We start from the raw sequence: 19,623 nt of genomic DNA on the forward strand, positions 1-19,623 counted from the left end.
TACAATCAACAGAACTCTAAAGAAAAACACAAGGACCTAAAAGTAACAACAAAGCTGAAATTACGATCAAACAGAAAGCTCCGTGGGAAAATGAAAACAGCTAACTGATGTAATAATGAAAAGAAGACTACAGTGATTTGGGCACACACACTGAATGGATAGTAATAGACTAACCAAGGATATCTTAAACTAACTAAGCAGCTACAAATCGAATCCAACCTGGTTCACTGAAAATGACAAAGATATGATAAACACTCAGATTAGAACGGACACAAAAGGTAACAGAACATTTTTTAGAGAAGCAACATAAAGAGAGGATTACACAGAATGCCTCAAATTCTCGTGGCCTTTTTGTGAGATGTATGTAGGAGGAAGCAATATATTTACTAAGTCTTCTATGGCTTTGCAGTCTCAGGGGAGGGGAAAAAAAGTACTATGATACACTAATGTCTCTCTTTTAGTTTCTGCTAATGCAGTTGTACAACACTTTGCAGAGAAACTCTCAACAATTCATTGGATCTTCTCCATATTTCCAATCCATTATTTATGTGATACAAAGAAAAATGTAATGATAATGTTTTTATACATCAAAGCAGATTAGGGTAGATCTGTCTGACTCAATGAATAGAGAAAAATCTGTAAGCAAGGCACACACGCATTGTGGACTCAAACTCGACACTCATGTATTCTCGACACAAGAATGGAAAGGAATGAAGGTCAACAATATGTACTATTGTAATTTTACTTCAGGAATAAACATTAAAAATGTTGCCAACCTACAAACAATCTAAACAATTCTTAGGAGCTTTATTTAAAAGTCACACAATTGTCCACTCCTAGTAGCTGAGTGGTCAGGGCGACTGAATGTCAATCCTAAGGGTTCAATTCCCGGCTGAGTCGGATGTTTTCTCTGCTCGGGGACTGGGTGTTGTGTTGTCCTAATCATCATCATTTCATTCCCATCGACGTGCAAGTCGCCGAAGTGGCGTCAAATCGAAAGACTTGCACTCGGCGAACAGTCTACCCGACGGGAGGCCCTAGTCACACGACATTTACATTTAGTCACACAATTCATATGCTGGTATATCGTTAACACCATTTCATGGTAGAAAAGAGAGAGAGGCATTTTTGTCTGCATTTAAGTGAAAGAAAGTAATAATTTTGTAGGTAATCAAGAGACGTGTTTGATATCATAAAGTGAAAGTTACGGCAAGAGGAAACATTACATAAACAACAGATATATTGGCAGAGAAAAGACAACGTGGAGAGGAAGACAGAAGCTTTTGCTTGATATATTCTGTTTATCAAATATAAGACTGTAGCTGGTAAGTAAAAATCCTCTCCATTTCTGTACTGTTGTCATGGAGAGCAAGTATATATAGCAAGTACCACCTCACCTAGCGCACTGAACTGGGTATAGCAAGTACCACCTCACGTAACATACTGAACTGGGTAGTTACAGGGAAAAAACTGGCTAGTTGAATAAGCCACCCAGAATTAATCACAAACAAGTGTGCATCAAAAAAATGTCACCTGTTATTGAGCACCAATCTCAGATGGATGGTCGAAAGCTCCAATATCTGGTTTAGGCACTGTCAAGAAACAAAATCCGACAGGAACTAGGACAAATAGCCATTTTTGTGAGGCAGAAAAGGAATAAAAAAACTCTTTTTAACCATGTCATGCAACTTTGAACATTTAGAGCATTCTAAAATCAATACCGCAACTTCCATTATACAGTGTCAATCAAAACTGTTTTCACTCCATTTTTTTCCCCCAATATCAGCACATGTGGACATTTTTGGGAATTTAACTGAAGTAATTCTTACAGATCTACATAGCATCGTCCAGCAGTAAAGCAGAAAGCTTACATTTTCTGAAAATAATATGTTCAGTGGCATTCATAAAATGAGTTTCATTTCTTTTTTATAACAACTGGGTTATGAGTGCCCATGCAGTGCAGTACAGGGGTAAAGAAAGGTACTCACCTTTATACGAGGAAATGAGCGAGCGAGTTTCAAGTGTGACTGCAAACGCCCTGCGTGTTTGTTCAGCCCGCTGGGGCCAGCGATAGCTGGAGGGATTTTCTGCTCCACAGCTCCTGAAGTATCAGCAGGGGTGGCGCCCTGGTCTCTGTTGACAGAGCCTGAAGAACTGCTCTCTGACAGGCCATCGGTTTCCTCTTCCACAGACATTGGCTCCTGTTTGACGTTGGACGGGCCGGAAGCAGATGACTGGTCTGATACAGGTGACATTTCACCAGCAGAAGCTTTCAGCTTCTGAATACGCTTCACAGAGGAGGCAGTAGGCATAGAAGGTGAACCGGTATCCTAAACGGAGTACACCAAAATTGGTTTAGTGATAACCAAAATTAAAACATCTGTTGCAAATGCAACGCCAATAAATATGATTGTCTTTATGAGTGTCCTGGGAAGTAACTGAAAATTCCTCCTATTCTGAAAACTTAACTTCAATCTTCTCAAAATACCATCCCTCAAAAGTCATATGCAGCAGTAACTAAGTGAAAGTTCCATAATTTATGTATCTTGTGGAGTTTCTTCACACACCGTCAGGTGGCTTGCGGAGTATGGATGTAGATGTAGAAATGTTTCAAAGAATACTAGACAAAAGTGCTAACCAACAAAAGTGTATATTGCATTGCTGCACGTTATATATTTTGTTAAATTCAAAGACAAGAAAATAAATACAATAAAACAAATCAATTTATATACCAGATCTAATTTTCTACTGGAAAATATGGAACTATTTGTTGGCAGTGACTGCTGCATTTGAAAGTGGAAAAGATAATGTAATCAAATAACTCCTTCCTAAATTGATAATTAGCACTGCCGACCCCTTCATATAGGTCCCATAAAAGGAACCTGAAAGGCACAAATTATGCAGTAGGATGATCACAAATTCAAGGAGAGATTTACTGAGAACTGAAAGAGTTTGTACGTGGATTTAACAACTTAGAGAAAGCTTTTGACAATATGGGAAAATCACATAAATAAAATAGTGGACAAGACGATCACTTACAAACTCACTATATTGGGCAGGGGGTATGTGGGAAACACGTGGAGGTTTTCAGTAAGACAGAAACAATGGGAATACAAATGGGTAGAACTGAAGGAAGATGTAGAATAAGGCTGCTGTCTAGCAACAACACTCTTCAATATGGCAGAGTATTTAGAAGATAGGATTGAGTGTTGTTTACTGATCGACAAAGAGGCAATTCCAGGATGGAATGTAACAATACCAGAGAAGGAAAGTTGCTACTCACCATATAGCGGAGGTGCCGAGTAGCGATAGGCACAACAAAAAGATTAGCTTTTGGCCATTAAGGCCTTTGTCAGCAGTACACACACACACACACACACACACACACACACAAACGCAATTTGCACACATGTCTGCGGTCTCAGAGAGCTGAAACTACACTGCAATTGGCTCTTTGAGACTGCAGACATGTGTGCAAGTTGCATTTGCGTGAGTGTGTGTGTGCACGCACGCATGTGCGTATGTGTGTCTACTGCTGACAAAGGCCTTAATGGCTATAATTGTGTGTATCCTTTTGTTGTGCCTATCGTGACTCATCATCTCTGCTATAAGGTCAGTTGCAACTTTCCTTCTCTGGTGTTGTTGCTAAGGAACTAGAGATATCTGGAGAAAATGTGGTTCTTCTGGCCAAGGATGAAAAGGAGCTTCAAGAAATGGTAGAGGAGATCAGAACTATGAGTAAAAGATTATGAAATGAAAAATAAATGTAAAGAAAATGACAGTAGGAAAGAATGAAAGGTTAAAAATAATGCTCTATGGAGACAAAATGGCACGTGTCAGATTTTTTAAAGTACATAACAAGTACAATAGAAAGCAATTACAAATGCATTAAGAACAACAATGGCAAACCTGGCATTCTCTGAGACAATGATTTTCAGTACCTATGTGGACATGAGATTAAGAAAAATAATTGACCAGGCGGAGTAGGATTCACGCACTGAGGGTTGCATACAAACTTAATTATGTGTGGAGACAGTTCACCCATTCTGGGAATCGAGAATCATGACCATTTTTCCCGGTTATCAATAATGATACTGTCAAGATGTCATTCCATGTATTCCAAGATTTTCAGGAAGGTTTTAATGTCATGTTTAACATCTGATGACAAATGAAGTTTTTTTTGTTTAATGCAATTCAACAACTTTACCTGTACTGTGAAACCTTGCTTCTTGTTGAGGGAGTTTGTGAGTATCAAAATATGGGACATAAATGCCCATGTCTTTTGACTGCATTGGAAGTTTCAATTTGTTTACACCTCCAAGGAACCATAGACCTTAGTATGCAATACAAATTTCAACATCTATATATTCCAGAGGAAAAAGGTTTTTAAAATTCGTACAGACAGGTGGACGACAAAGTGATCCTATAAAGATTCCATTTCACCGATTGTGGTACGGAACCCTAAAAATTATGAAGTGTATTATCTAAAGTGGCCTACTATACAGGCAAGAACTTGAAATGTGGAAAGAAGATAGGACGGCAATGAGGGATTTTGAAACATCTAAATAGTAGAAACTGGAAAAAAAGGCTAGGCAACAAATGAAGAAACCCAATTATTGGACGTAACTAAACATGGAAAAAGAAATGAGATTAGGCGTATACTGGGATAGCATTGTTGGTTGGTCGATTGGGGAGAAGGGACCAAATAGCAAACTCACTGGTCCCATCACATTAGGGAAGGATGGGGGTGGAGTCGGCCATGTCGTTCACGGGAACTATGCTGGCATTTGCCTGAAGCAATTTAGGGAAATCACAGGAGAGCCAAAATCATGATGGCCAGACACTGGTTAAAACCATCGTCCTCCCAAATGGGAGTCTAATGTTCTCACCACTGTCCCACCTCGCTCTGCCTGACATAGCATGGCTGGATTTTGAAAATCACTTTAGGCAATGGCACAAAAGGACCCAGATCTTAGGAAACCTGCTTAATAGTTGCAAAATCTACAATCTGATGGATTGTCACATGCAGAAATCTCACAATAGTTTGGGGCATTTCTGGAAGGAAGCTTAGGGCTTAATGTTGTGTCAAGGACGAATCATTAGACAGAGACCAAGCTCAAACAGGGGAAGGGAACTAGTCGTACCCATTCCAAAGGAACTACTAAGGCATTTATCTTACGTGGTTTAGAGAAACAAAGGATTGGTGTCTGGAGCAAAATTTGAACCACGGTACTCTTGAATGCAAATCCAAGTATCTTACTAATCCACTTGTTGCCACTATTGGATTCTTCTACAAAACTCATGAGGGCATGGTCCAGCATATCGAGCAGGAGTCGCTTCTACCTTCAATCAGTAGGATTATGCTGGTTTGTCACTCTGCAGTAAGATCCAGGTGCAATGCTGCCATTTCAATCAATACAGCTGCATCTAACCAGTACCATGCTGAAAATCACTTCTGACAAGTTAGATGATGAAGATATCTTTAGATTCACAGAAATTAAGTCAACCAATGTTAATTGTAATGACAATTAAACATTCAACTCTCTGTTCCCAAGTAAAACAATATGATACAGACTGACTACAAGTTTTCTAGGCATGGAACATGAGTCTGCATTACACTGAACATGATAATGGGTACAGCTGGCATGTTCTTCAGTTGCTCTCCTTGCATAAAATATTTTTACTTTGGTAAAAGCAGTTTCTAAGCATGTGGGTCAATTTTTAATCTTTACAAACATTGCTCTTGTGCCTGAATGACCATGACAAAATGTAGAGAAAACTCTTCAAAAAACAAATGTTTACCTCCTCCTCTCTGTCACCAATTTATACTGGAATTGCAAATGACAATTATATCTGTTGCTCACAGTAACTAATTACTGTGTGCATTAGGGCAACAGAGATCCTCTAATGGATTTGCCGGCAATGAATATTATTGTGAACTGACATCACAATTCACCTCCTCACTCCTTGAGCTTTTCTCATCCAGTTATCTTTTGATTTAACGCAGGTACAGTTATTTTACAAGTCCCTTCACCCACTGCTTCTTGTTTTTACAACCAGCACTGCCTTTTGCATTTACACCCAGCAAAAGACTTCCCTGGCCTTTCTTATCATAGCTTATCTTCATAGCTTTGACCGGAACACACACTGGCATGCCATCCACCTTGTTCTGCTGACCTATGTTCAGTTAAGTTTCATTTCTGCGAATGGCTGCAAATGGGGCTGGCCACAGTGAGCCGTCAGCAGGCAGATGCATCCAGCTGTAGCGCTGGCAGATAATAAGGTGTGGCACACGGGACATATAAGGTATCATTTGTTTTGTTCATGGGCTCTGCAACTGAGGCACCTTACACCATACCAAACACAGGGGTCTCTGAGCAGTGGGTTGTAATGAATTTACGTCACTCAAGGCAGAGTGTCAATGTGGGAATGGACTGTCCAGCCTTGCCCATTGATCTAGTGAGTGGACTAGTGGCCACTCCTTCAGCTTAATTCGAGCAGGCTCATGAGGAGAGGGGTTTATTAGTTCTTGGGAGATACAATGTTAGGTGCATTACGAAGCCCATTAGAAAAACAGCATCCAGGGATTGATAGAAATCCAATGTGCGATTAGTATGTTTGCCAAGAGTTCTCATATAAGATGTGGAGAGCACCTTCCCTACAGCTATTAAGCGTTTTGCTGCTACGGAAGTGCTCACTGCATTCCATGCTGAGGCACCTTTTGGTATAACTGTACTACTCATCAAATGTTGGTGCCTTTGCTGAGAGACGGCATTCCAGCAGATACGGAATATTTACCATCCGATTTTTCGAAAACTATTAGGCGAAAAAATTTGACTTTTGCACATCTCACAGTCTGGTAGTTTTGCTCAATGAATGGCCAATTTCTTTTCGTTGTATGGCAGAGTTACTGAACTTCACAAAATTAAGTTAAACATTGTGCAAAATTTTAAAGATTTTCCAGAGGTAAAAACACATTGCATAAACTTTGCGTATGGTAGATTTTAGCACTTACACCACAATGAATGAAATGTTAGGTAGGATATTGAAATTTAAAGCAGAATGATATCTCATTTTGTTCTTGAAGTATTGTCTTTTATATCTGAGGGAAAATCATGCATGACGTGCCCATTCACAGTGTTGCGCATCACAAATCAAGTGGTCATAACAATTGTCCTATCCCATAAAGGATTCTAGATATCAACACGAGATTTTCTGCAAATGGTTGCACACAAAAATGCACATATGCAGTAGGATAAATACCAGAAACTTCTTTATTCACAGCGATATTGAAGCATCCCATTGGCAGCAGTGAGAGGCCACCAGCTCAGAATGCATACAGATGTCTGTATGCACTGTAGGAAAACATAAGTATCACGTGTAAGCATGTCATAGAACCTGGGGATTGTTGTAGCAGGGCATGCATACATGCTAACAGCAGTGAAAGGGTTAAGGGCTCAAGATGCAGTCATTTTCACATTTTGGCACAACTGATGCCTGTCCCTTGGATGCTGAGGCCATTTTCAGCTCGTACAGGCAATGTTGGAAGTGATGAAGACTGCTGGCCTCACTTACAAGGTGCGAGCAGAGATCACAATTTGCAGTATTGTACCCAGAACTGATCAGGATCCTTTGGTCTGGAGACGAGAGGGTCTCACCTGGAGGCTCCACGATTCTGTGACTGTCTTGTCTGCATATTTCTGGATCAGTGTAATGAGGTGGAGAACTCTACAACCCCCTTGGGGTGTGAATCACACACAGAAAGCACCTATCAGGTAGCAGAGTAGATGTGGAGCACACATCAGGTTTTCTCACCCCCTCCCCAGAGACCACACGAAAAGCAACTAAAATTTGACTGTCAACATTTTTACACTAAATTGCCAAAGCATTCATAACAAAATTCGTAAATGTACTGCCCTCTACGAAATTTGTCACACCAATATTAGTCTCTGAACCGAGAGCTGGATGAAACCCAAAGTAGAAAGCACTGAAATATTTAATGAGGCATGGAACATATTTCAACAGATTAGATGCCATAAGAGGAGAAGTGTTCATTGCAGTCAATCGAAATACTGGGTCCACAGAGCTCAAGTCTGACTGCAAAGTTATCTGGACATGAGTAACTGACCTAGGTGAACACTCTCGGTTCAAGAAAGAAAGTGGAAATATAGATAAGCAAAAAGCGGTAGAAATTCATGTGCCTACAAAAAGATCGAAGTATGAAGCATACAACTGCTTCCACCACAGTAGCTTAGCAAAAGATCTTGCCAAGAAGCTGCAAAAAGTCTGGTCCTACATTAATGACCAACCAGGATAAGGCTTCTATCCAGTCACTTGTCAATCTGGTATTGAGAAACAACTGAAAGAGTCCAAAACACATAAGTCACCAGATCCACACTGAAAACCAATACAGTTTTACACAGACTACTCTACAGTATTGGCCCCCTTACTGAGCTCGCATTTATCATGAATCTCTCACCCAGCACTAAATCCCACACTATGAAAAATGCACTCGTGACTCCTCCGTGTAAGAAGGCTAAAAGAATGGACCCACAAAATTTCAGACCGATATCCTGAACACAGGTTTATTGCCAAATTCTAGAACATATTCTGAGATTGACTATAACATTTCCTTGATACAGGGAAACTCCTGTGAAACTCAGCTTGCGCTTTTCTCACACAATATCCTCCAAGTTATGGACGAAGAGCAACAGGCAGATTCCATATTCCTCATTTTCCGGAAAGAGCGACACACAGCCACAGTTCTGAAAGTCAGAGAAGGTCACACTCGTTCTCTACATACATAAACAATATAATGGACATTGTGAACAGCAATTTGAGACTGTTTGCCGATGACAGGAAAGTGATGTCACTGAGTGATGATAGGAGAGAACACAAAAACTTAAAGTGGCAGCCTGCTCTCAATGTAATGAAACGAATTCAGATGAGTAGGAAATACAATCGTGTAATTTTCTAATACAGTTGTTAGTGGTTTCAGTAACAATGATTAAATATCAAAGTGTAACATCGCAAACAATATAAAATGGAATGAGCATGTACATTTAGTTGTAGGGAATGAGACGTTGACTTTGGTTTATTGTGAGAATTTTTAGCTCACCTATAATGGAGACCACATGTAGAAAACTAGAGCAACCAATTCCTGAGTACTGCTCACGTATTTGGGAACCGCACCATGTCGGATTACAGAAAGGCATCAAATCAAGTCGGAGGTGTGCTGCTAGATTTGTTATCAGTAGTTTCAATCAACATGTGAGCATTACTGAGATGCTATGGGAATAATGGTAATCCCCAAGGTGAAAACCACATTCTTTTCATGAAACACTACTGAGCTTGTCGAGAGCACTGGTATTTACAGCTGATTGCAGAATGTTTCCTTCTGCCAGCAGCATACAAGGATTGTCCTGAAGATAATGCACCACTTTTTTTCTCGGCGAAAACAATGTTACTAATGCGAAACATTACATATGTATTACACTGTTCGACATGGGTTTATTTCTGGTATTAAAGTATGTGCTTTTAGGCCATTTTACTGTGGGAAATTCAAAAATGTAAACAAAATATCGTTGTCAGGGATACTTGTTATATATATATATTCACAATTCATGGCAAACACAGAGACGTTAAAGAGAAATACGGGTATGTTGCGGCATCCAGTAATGACAGAACATGATAATTTCTTGTGCAACAGCAGATGGGAAGAATCAGACATCCTTAGGTTATCCCCCGCCATACCTATGATTAAGACCACTTGAAACATCTCACTAACTCCAACGGCGACAGCCGGACGCTGCCTCGGCAGTAAAGCTTCATGCCTCCTAGCAGCAGGTTCATCGAGTTTACAAAAGTGGTGTTAGCCGCAATTTGTGTCAGCCTTAACGAGTAGGTGTTTTGGCTAACAAGTGACTGTCTGTCATATTTCCGAGCATGGTTGAATTTTTTAGTTCCTGTGTGTAAACTGATTGAGCCTGGTGCTGAAGGTAAAACGACTGCTTGTTTTTACGCATCAGTGTTCCTCTAGTTCCCTACTATTAATTTAATACAGGTGTATTATACCAAAGTGATTTTTAAATTTGCAGAAATGCCACGTCGTCATGGACGTCGATATAAGCCGGACAACTTCTGCTACATCTGTTGGAAGTTCACTTTTGCCAGAAATAGGAAGAAATTTTCTTCAGTCATAAAGAAAGCATACACACATTACTTTGGAGTAGAGGTAGGAGACCAAGATAAAGAATGGGCACCACATTTCTGTTGTGCTACATGTTACTGCAAACTAATTCAGTGGTGGAAAGGTAAAGAGAATGTGGCGTTGTTTGCTGTTCCCATGGTGTGGAGGGAGCCTAAGGAACATGTCTAACAAAAATTCAGGGTTTTACAGACAAAAAGTCGAAGAGGCACACTGTTTACCCAGATCTGCCTTGCGAGAATACCAGTGCAGCACTCCGACAACCTTCCAGTACCTTGAAGAGCTCGAGGTCAAATTCCGAGTGACAGTGAAATAAGTAGTACTGAAGAAATCACAGATTATGATTCTTTATATCACTGCACAGGTGAGTCATCACCACATTTGTTAACACAGGCAGATTTAAATGATTTAGTATGTGATCTAGGACTAAGTAAACAAAAGGCGCAGCTGCTTGGTTCAAGATTACAAGAGTATAATCTACTGGACCAAAGTACTAAAATCAGTGTGTTCAGGCACAGAGAACACGCCTTTATTTCTTATTTTTCAACTGACGAAGCACTGACATTTTGCAATGTCGTTTCTGGCCTGATGAAAATGCTGAATTTACTTATATTTCACAGGAGTGGAGACTTTTTCACAGATGCATCGAAAACAAGTCTGAAGGGTGTTTTGCTCCATAACGGAAATAAAATACCCTCTTGTTCCAGTAGCTTACGCTAGTTTGACAAAAGAGAATTACGAATTCGTACAAAGGATGCTAAATTCATTAAAATACAATGAACACAAATGGAAAATATGAGCAGATTTCAAGATAATTACTATGGTACTGGGAATCCAACAAGGCTACACAAAGTATGCCTTTTTTCTTTGCGAGTGGGATAGCCGAGACCGAAATTCTCACTACGTGAAAAAGAAATGACCTAGGCGAAAATGGAAAGTTGGCGAAAAGAATGTACAATGTGAAAGTCTGGTAGCTCCTGAATATATACTACTTCCACCATTTTACATCAAACTTGGTCTGATGAAACAATTCGTGAAGACCATGGATCCAACAGGCTGTGGGTTTGCATATCTAGCTACCAAATTCCGTCTTTCAGCTGCAAAAATATAGGAAGGTGTATTTGTGGGCCACAAATCAGGGAGCTGCAGAAAGATGCAAATTTTGAAGCATGTTTAACTGATAAAGAAAAACCGCATGGGGCTGTTTCAAGATGGTGTCGGAAAACTTCCTCGGAAGTGGAAGAGCTACTAACTACAAAGTAATGGTGAAGGATATGATCAAAGCATATCAGGATTTGGGGTGCAATATGTCTTTGAAGGTACATATGATGGACTCTTATCTGGACTACATCACAGAGTTGTAGTGACGTATTGGATGAACATGGGGAAAGATTCCCTAAAGACATTTCTACCATAGAAAGGTGGTATGGAGGGAAGTGGGTACCTTCTATATTAGCAGATTATTGCTGGAATATCATTCGAGAGAAGAAAGATTCACAATACAAGAGAAAAAAGTGGTATGCATTACAAGGCAGTGGCTCATTGTTTGTCAATTTTCTGTAATTTCTCATGTCAAATAAATGTTTCAAAGTGTACACACAAAGGTTACTGTGTTATATGTTAGATCCCACCCTCCATTAATATGATGAACTTATAACATCATAAAGATGTGCATTTGTCTGTCGAATTTCATCTCATGTTTGCTGCACTATATCAGAAACTGAAAAGAGAAATAAAATTGCGATTACTCAAACTATCCCTGACAGAAAAAAAGCAAAAACAGTTTTGCCAATTCAGCACTCAAAATACAACTAGGATCACAATATTTTTATCAGAAATAGAAAAAAACAGATTTTTTTTTTTAAGTCACCTGAGTGAGTGTGACAAGTTTCCATCACTTCCAACAGGTAGTGTAGATGCAACATAGTTTCAAAATGGTGTCTGTAGGTGATGTACATTACAAGCAAAGTACCATCATGAAATTTCTCACTACAGTTAGTCACTGGGCACAGAGGGTGAGGTCATCAGAAGGTGAGGATCATCGGAGATCCACGATTTGCAGGGTCGTGGAAACCATACGCGGCTGTCACACCTCACCTGACTTCCACTTGTTTGGGCCATTACAGGATGCCGTTTGTAGAAGGCATTTTACGGACGATGAGAAGGTGATTCGCACAGTGAAGCACTGGCTCCACCACCAGGACAAGAACGGTTACTGACAGGGCACACTGGCCCTTGTTTCACACTGGAAGGAGGCCACAGAATGGAATGGAGATTACGTGGAAAAACAGAGCGTGCAGATAAAACACCACTCTTTCAGGTGTGTAATTCTCATTACATTCAGTAACGAATTTTTGAAGGGGGGGAATTGCGGTGCATTACTTTCTGGACAGCCCTCGTACATTTCGTGTAAGAAAGGAAGTGACCAGTAGAATGCAGGTGTAGGTCTCTAACAGGATTTTTCATTCAGAAATTAATAGTTTCTTATCACTTGGTTTTTTGGTAGTCAAGGTCTCAGTATCTCTACCCAGGGTCTCTCCCCCGAATACATGACAACAGAGCTGAATAAATCATCCCCAAATTTTACAGAGGGACTCGCATATTTCTAATCTCAGAGGGGGGCGGGGGGAACAACCCCTGCCATTTGGTAACATTAGTATCCCAAAAGTTCCACTGTGCAATTAACTTGTAACAAAATTTTCATAGACATGACTTCTCTGCAGTGGAATACATACAGCACCAAACATGCATGATGCATTAAAATGGTGTGTTGGAACCAGATGTGAACCCAGATACTGTACTTCTACAGGAAGTGCAATACGAATTATGCTAGCAACACACAACTAATAGACTGACTGAGAGGTTCAGCTTGGACTGGTTCCTCTCCGTACTTTCTAAGCCACAAAGAGGTTACCCGACACTGCCACATAACTAACACCCTATGAGAAGGGACTGTATTGATCTCGACTGAATCAGAGCATAGGGATGTAACTGAGACAAGTTTTTAATCTTCACTGAAACAGTTACTAACTTCAACTAGTGACGAGTCCACACAGGATGCTCAGATAACAAAACTGTTTGTGCTCTTCAGATAGGCTTATGCAATTCCCTGTGTAATTTTCCACAAATGTTTCTCACACTATAGCAATTTGGGACCTAATTAATTACTTCTCTCCTTCCTGATTTCTAAAACTTTCCAACATTAAATTAATCATTTTTAAGAAATCAAATCACACAATCAAATTTTAAATTACAAAAATATGAAAATTGATATGTTACAATATTTCTCCACAGCAGTATATTGTGCGTATCAAAATATCCTGTTACCTATAATAGGCTATTATGGATGTAATGGTGCAGTACGAGACTAGTTTCAGTCTCATTCAGAAAAAATCATGCTATTAGTGTCTCGATGTCATTTGCGCAGTGATTAATGAAATTGTGGTCAACAACATGGGACTAGGAGCCTTCTGCCCTTCCTGCTATGAACTATCATACTGTTTAGGGTTGGGAGAAGAAATAAAGCACAACTAGAGAATACGTGGTCTGAGGCTTTCCCCATTAAATATGCTGCTTTTATTATTTTCAGATATACTTCTGGATTTGATCATCTTAAGCCCACAATATTTCAGCAGACTGCCAATTCGTCATCATCAGGTGGTCCTGACGAAATTAAGTGTCTGAGTCAGGCTTGTTGCATTTATACCCTTAGCCCTCACCGGTTTGCACGCGGTCAGTCCTGGGGCCGAGTGAGGCTGTGATGGCAGCGAGTCTCACTAGCATTCCATCAGCCATCCTTTGGTGGAGCTGCGTAACTTGGCTACCACTGATAAGATTTTGGGACTGTATTTTCAGGAGCTGTGAATCTGGGCTACCATTGATATATTCTGGGACTGAATTTTCAAAGAAGCAATTTAAATTTGTGTGACAAGGACAATGGCTAACAACTGAGCAAGGCTGGGAGCCTGTACTAAGCTCATCAAAGCAAAACATGACACACAGACACAAGATGCAACAGGGACGGTGGGTGGAGTGTTCCCTCCACCATCGTAGCCACACGTAGACTACCATTGAATATGGCAGGGCTGGCAAAGCCTGAACTTTGGACTGGTAGGTACAAATACTGCCAGCCCACCACAGTTTCATTACATCAGCATCATCTGATGATGGTGAAATGGTTGTGCACAGAAATATGTGGCCTTTCGAAGATTGGATTTGGCGGTACACTCAAGAATCGTGGAAGCAGCATTTATTGTAGAAAATACAAGTATTGTTATTAAACTAAAATAAGAAAATTGAAAAGTAGCATATTTTAAATACTACTTGTTGGCCTTACACCAATATGTTTGCTTTCGATCTGAAAAACACAGGTTGTTAACAAAGGTTTGCCTTCAAGAAACTTTAAACAGAATAAAAGGTTTTATGAATCTTGAGGCATGTACTCATAAAAACATAAATATATGAGGTCTGTCTAAAAAGTATCTGACCTTCGATTTTCCCACGCAAAATAGAGATGACAGTGCAGCATCACTGTACACAGTAATGGTAGAGACCTTTATGCACATGCGTGAATTTTGTCCCCGCCTTCCACCGCGTCAGTCGCTGCCTGTTGGTCGCTGAGTGAGGTGCTACACAACATGTTTGTTGGATTACCAATTCTTTCAAGATGGCTGAACGTGTTGAGCAAAGATACTGCATCAAATTTTGTCAAAAGCTTGGTGATTCTCAAAGCAAAACAATTCGTAAGATTCTGAAGGTGTTTGGAGAAGATGCAATAGGTGTAACACAAATTAAGGAGTAGATCAATCGAATCAAAAATGGCCGCACATCAGCGGAGTGACTCGTGTTCTGACAGGCCCCAAACTGCTTGGAGTGCAGCAGTTGTTGAGAAGGTGCAAAATTTGGTGATGACAGATCATCATTTGACAGTGCAGGAGATTGCCCAAGAGGTTGGAGTGAGTAAAGATTCTACACATGCAATTTTGCACGATGATTTGAACATGCACAGAGTGGCTGCGAAATTCATGCCCAAGTTGTCGCTGGAATAAAAACACATCTGTTTTGGCATTGCACAGGACCTTCTGGACACCACCAACCCTAGTCCTGGGTTTCTGAACACTGTGATAACTGGAGATGAGTCATGGGTGTACAGGTACAACACAGAAACAAAAAGAGTGTCTTTTTGAGAGTAGAGAAGAGGTAACGTGGAACATGACAACAGAGCTGAACACAAATACAAAAGAAGACTTCCAGAGGTGTTTCCAGCAGTGGAAGGATCAGTGGGTTAAGTGTGAGCAAGAACAAGGGGGCTACTTTGAAAGGGGTTAGGGTCCCAACCCCGTCAGGTATTTGAAATATTTTTTTTGGCCAAATGTCGAATACTTTTTAGACAAGCCTTGTATGTTTGTAAGTTGTTAAAACTATGAAATTTAAAACGGAGAGAACAGCCTGTCAATACTTATCTTCAGGAAATGAAATTCTAAGTACTGTTGACAAAAGTAGGAAAAAACTCCCCTAATCTTTCATAAACTTGTCAATTGTTTTGGCTGTGTAGACACAAACACACAAAAGTAAGGCAATGAATGGCCACACCGTGAAAGAAGAGAAAATATTTGCCAGTATCCCATACCTGGGCCATATACACTCCTGGAAATGGAAAAAAGAACGCATTGACACCGGTGTGTCAGACCCACCATACTTGCTCCGGACACTGCGACAGGGCTGTACAAGCAATGATCACACGCACGGCACAGCGGACACACCAGGAACCGCAGTGTTGGCCGTCGAATGGCGCTAGCTGCGCAGCATTTGTGCACCGCCGCCGTCAGTGTCAGCCAGTTTGCCGTGGCATACGGAGCTCCATCGCAGTCTTTAACACTGGTAGCATGCCACGACAGCGTGGACGTGAACCGTATGTGCAGTTAACGGACTTTGATGGAGGACGTATAGTGGGCATGCGGGAGGCCGGGTGGACGTACCGCCGAATTGCTCAACACGTGGGGCATGAGGTCTCCACAGTACATCGATGTTGTCGCCAGTGGTCGGCGGAAGGTGCACGTGCCGTCGACCTGGGACCGGACCGCAGAGACGCACGGATGCACGCCAAGACCGTAGGATCCTACGCAGTGCCGTAGGGGACAGCACCGCCACTTCCCAGCAAATTAGGGACTCTGTTGCTCCTTGGGTATTGGCGAGGACCATTCACAACCGTCTCCATGAAGCTGGGCTACGATCCCGCACACCACTAGGCCGTCTTCCGCTTACGCCCCAACATCGTGCAGCCCGCCTCCAGTGGTGTCGCGACAGGCGTGAATGGAGGGACGAATGGAGACGTGTCGTCTTCAGCAATGAGAGTCGCTTCTGCCTTGGTGCCAATGATGGTCGTATACGTGTTTGGCGCCGTGCAGGTGAGCGCCACAATCAGGACTGCATACGACCGAGGCACACAGGGCCAACACCCGGCATCATGGTGTGGGGAGCGATCTCCTACACTGGCCGTACACCTCTGGTGATCGTCGAGGGGACACTGAATAGTGCACGGTACATCCAAACCGTCATCGAACCCATCGTTCCACCATTCCTAGACTGGCAAGGGAACTTGCTGTTCCAACAGGACAATGCACGTCCGCATGTATCCCGTGCCACCCAACGTGCTCTAGAAGGTGTAAGTCAACTACCCTGGCCAGCAAGGTCTCCAGATCTGTCCCCCCTTGAGCATATTTGGGACTGGATGAAGCGTCGTCTCACGCGGTCTGCACGTCCAGCACGAACGCTGGTCCAACTGAGGCGCCAGGTGGAAATGGCATGGCAAGCCGTTCCACAGGACTACATCCAGCATCTCTACGATCGTCTCCACGGGAGAATAGCAGCCTGCATTGCTGCGAAAGGTGGATATACACTATACTAGTGCCGACATTGTGCATGCTCTGTTGCCTGTGTCTATGTGCCTGTGGTTCTGTCAGTGTGATCATGTGATGTATCTGACCCCAGGAATGTGTCAATAAAGTTTCCCCTTCCTGGGACAATAAATTTACAGTGTTCTTATTTCAATTTCCAGGAGTGTATATTGTAACAGTTGCATTCTCAACTAATAATAAGTTAGGAAACTTACTCGCCCATAACATGAAGTCAAATACACAAAAATACAACAACAGCGGAATGCACAAAGTATCATGCCCCAGGTCTTCTGCCTAATATGTAGGGAAAACAGGCAGAAACTTCAGAACTCATTTTCAAGAACAGGCTCAACCACTTGGAAAAATCAGTCATTGCATAACATATGTTAGAAATGGAACATGTCATCAACAGTCTAGAAAACAATCTGGTAGTACTACATAATGAAGCCAAGACCCTAAATCTGTTAGAACTGGAAATATACCTGCACAAAATCAAAAAACCAGGATCTATGTGAAATGAACAAACATATTTCGCAAGTCACAGTTATTTCAGTAATTTTAAAGACCTATTCTAAAGGTATTTCCTGCGTATATCAATTGTTTAATAAGTGTATCTTTAGCACTACGAATAAATTAATCTTTGACCACACCATGTACAAAAACATCTGTGAAGTGTTTACAGACATGTGTATGCAAATGTGCCTCCTGAATGAAGTGTGGAAACAACGGAGAAAAAAATATTTGCTATGCTAAAACATTAAAAATGCTTTTCTCTGATTATGTGGTAAGTTTATGCTGTTCGTCTTTTCCACTGTTTCACACATATTTTCTGCATTTGAGTTATGAAATTCATAACCTAACATCAAACCTTTTCATGACAGGAATATACATTTGACCTCATTCAAGAGGAAAAAAAATAAAGCATGTATTAGGACAAGTTACACTTGATGATGGACCCAGAGGGTCCAAAGTGCATTAAAATAATAATAATAATAATAATAATAATAATAATAATTTGTGGCTGGGGGTGTTTTTAAATTCATACCTCCAGTGTATTGAATACAATCACATTTGAAACTGCAAAATATGGATAAAATTAAATTAACACCTGTAAATTACTCAGTATTTAAATGGGATTGCATGCTATCCCATTTATGACATGCAGGCTCACATAACTAAGTTTGCTAAGGAAATGATAGATAACTATTCACTACTTACAGGCATCACTGGGTTGCAGACACACAATGAAAAGGACACTTGAAACATTTAAGTTTCGGTTCCTCCTCAGAAGTCACCCCCACCCCCACCCCCCACTCACTCACTCACTCACACACACACACACACACACACACACACACACACACACACAAACTCATACATATGGCTACTGTCTCTAGCCACTTCAGGTGGGTCTGAGAAGCCGGAGACAGCAGTCGCGCGCGCGCGCGTGTGGGCATGTGCGCACACGCGTGCAATTTTTTGTTGTTGGGGGTGTTGGTTGCTGTTTCGTTGATATTTGCAGTCAGACCTTAAGAGGCCAGAGACAGTAGCCAGGAGTGTGAGAGTAGTAGTTGTTGGTGTTGTGTCAATCTACTTCTGAGGAAGGACTTTGTCCAAAAGCTTAAATATTTCTAGTACTCTGTTCATTCTGTCTGTGTGTGACCCAATGCATCTTCTGTGGTGAGTAGCAATCTATCTTTTCCAGATTATTGTTATTCCATCGAGGACGTTCAATTGCACAATTTCACTACATGTTAACACAAAGCATTGTAATTTACCTTGGGTGTTACTGACATACGTCTTGCATCCCTGATTACTTCTTTATCTGGATCATTTATTCCAAGAGGCTCTTTAGTAAAAGTGAAGTTGTCCAGAGTTAAATCAGTGCCTTCAACTGCAACAGAAATTAAAGATTTAATGAAACCTACAGGAAGTGTTGACCACTTCAAATATTTACTTGGTATGTAAGTGTTTCCTGCTGAAGTTAAATCTGTATGATGGTATTCCTTTCATATTTAGTTACACATAAACACAATCAGATCCTCATTAGCATGACCTGATTGCCTTAAGCAGTGTATAATCCAACATATTTCTTGCACTGGATTTTTATTAAGTGCAACAGCAACCAGTATTGTAGAGTATTAATACAACAAACAACAAAATGTGGAGAATAATTGAAACCGAACTCAACATTTTTCATCAAGCATTTTAGGAAGTGTAAAGCAATAAGTAATTTATTTTCATTACTGGAGAAAGTTGCTCAGTATTAATGTGAAATGTTTAGGGGTCAACACTGACATATCAATTATGCTGTTCAATACAGAATGCATCGCCTCGCCTGTGGTGCCCACCCACAAGAAAATGGTTTAGACGATGGATGGTGATACTGATCAGAAAAACAAAACAGTGATAAAATGCAGCAGTTTTGAAACAGGGGTCACAAAAGTTCCATATTTTCAAATTGTTCAAATGGCTCTGAGCACTATGGGATTTAACATCTGAGGTCATCAGTCCCCTAGA

General features: G+C 40.9%; 1 protein-coding gene across 2 annotated transcripts in view; it reads right to left on the reverse strand.

Moving 5' to 3' along the window:
• The window catches only part of LOC126291581 (uncharacterized), a 172,685-nt gene that overhangs the window by 83,061 nt on the left and 70,001 nt on the right, over nt 1-19,623 (reverse strand). For both annotated transcript variants that reach the window (XM_049985114.1, XM_049985113.1), the window contains exons 5-6: nt 18,882-18,997; nt 1,989-2,330 (exon numbers count right to left, since the gene is read on the reverse strand). In XM_049985114.1, the coding sequence (XP_049841071.1) occupies nt 1,989-2,330; nt 18,882-18,997 (458 nt within the window). The remainder of the gene's footprint in view (nt 1-1,988; nt 2,331-18,881; nt 18,998-19,623) is intronic.

This window comes from Schistocerca gregaria, chromosome 9 (genome assembly GCF_023897955.1).
Source record: "Schistocerca gregaria isolate iqSchGreg1 chromosome 9, iqSchGreg1.2, whole genome shotgun sequence".
Classification (NCBI taxonomy): domain Eukaryota; kingdom Metazoa; phylum Arthropoda; class Insecta; order Orthoptera; family Acrididae; genus Schistocerca; species Schistocerca gregaria.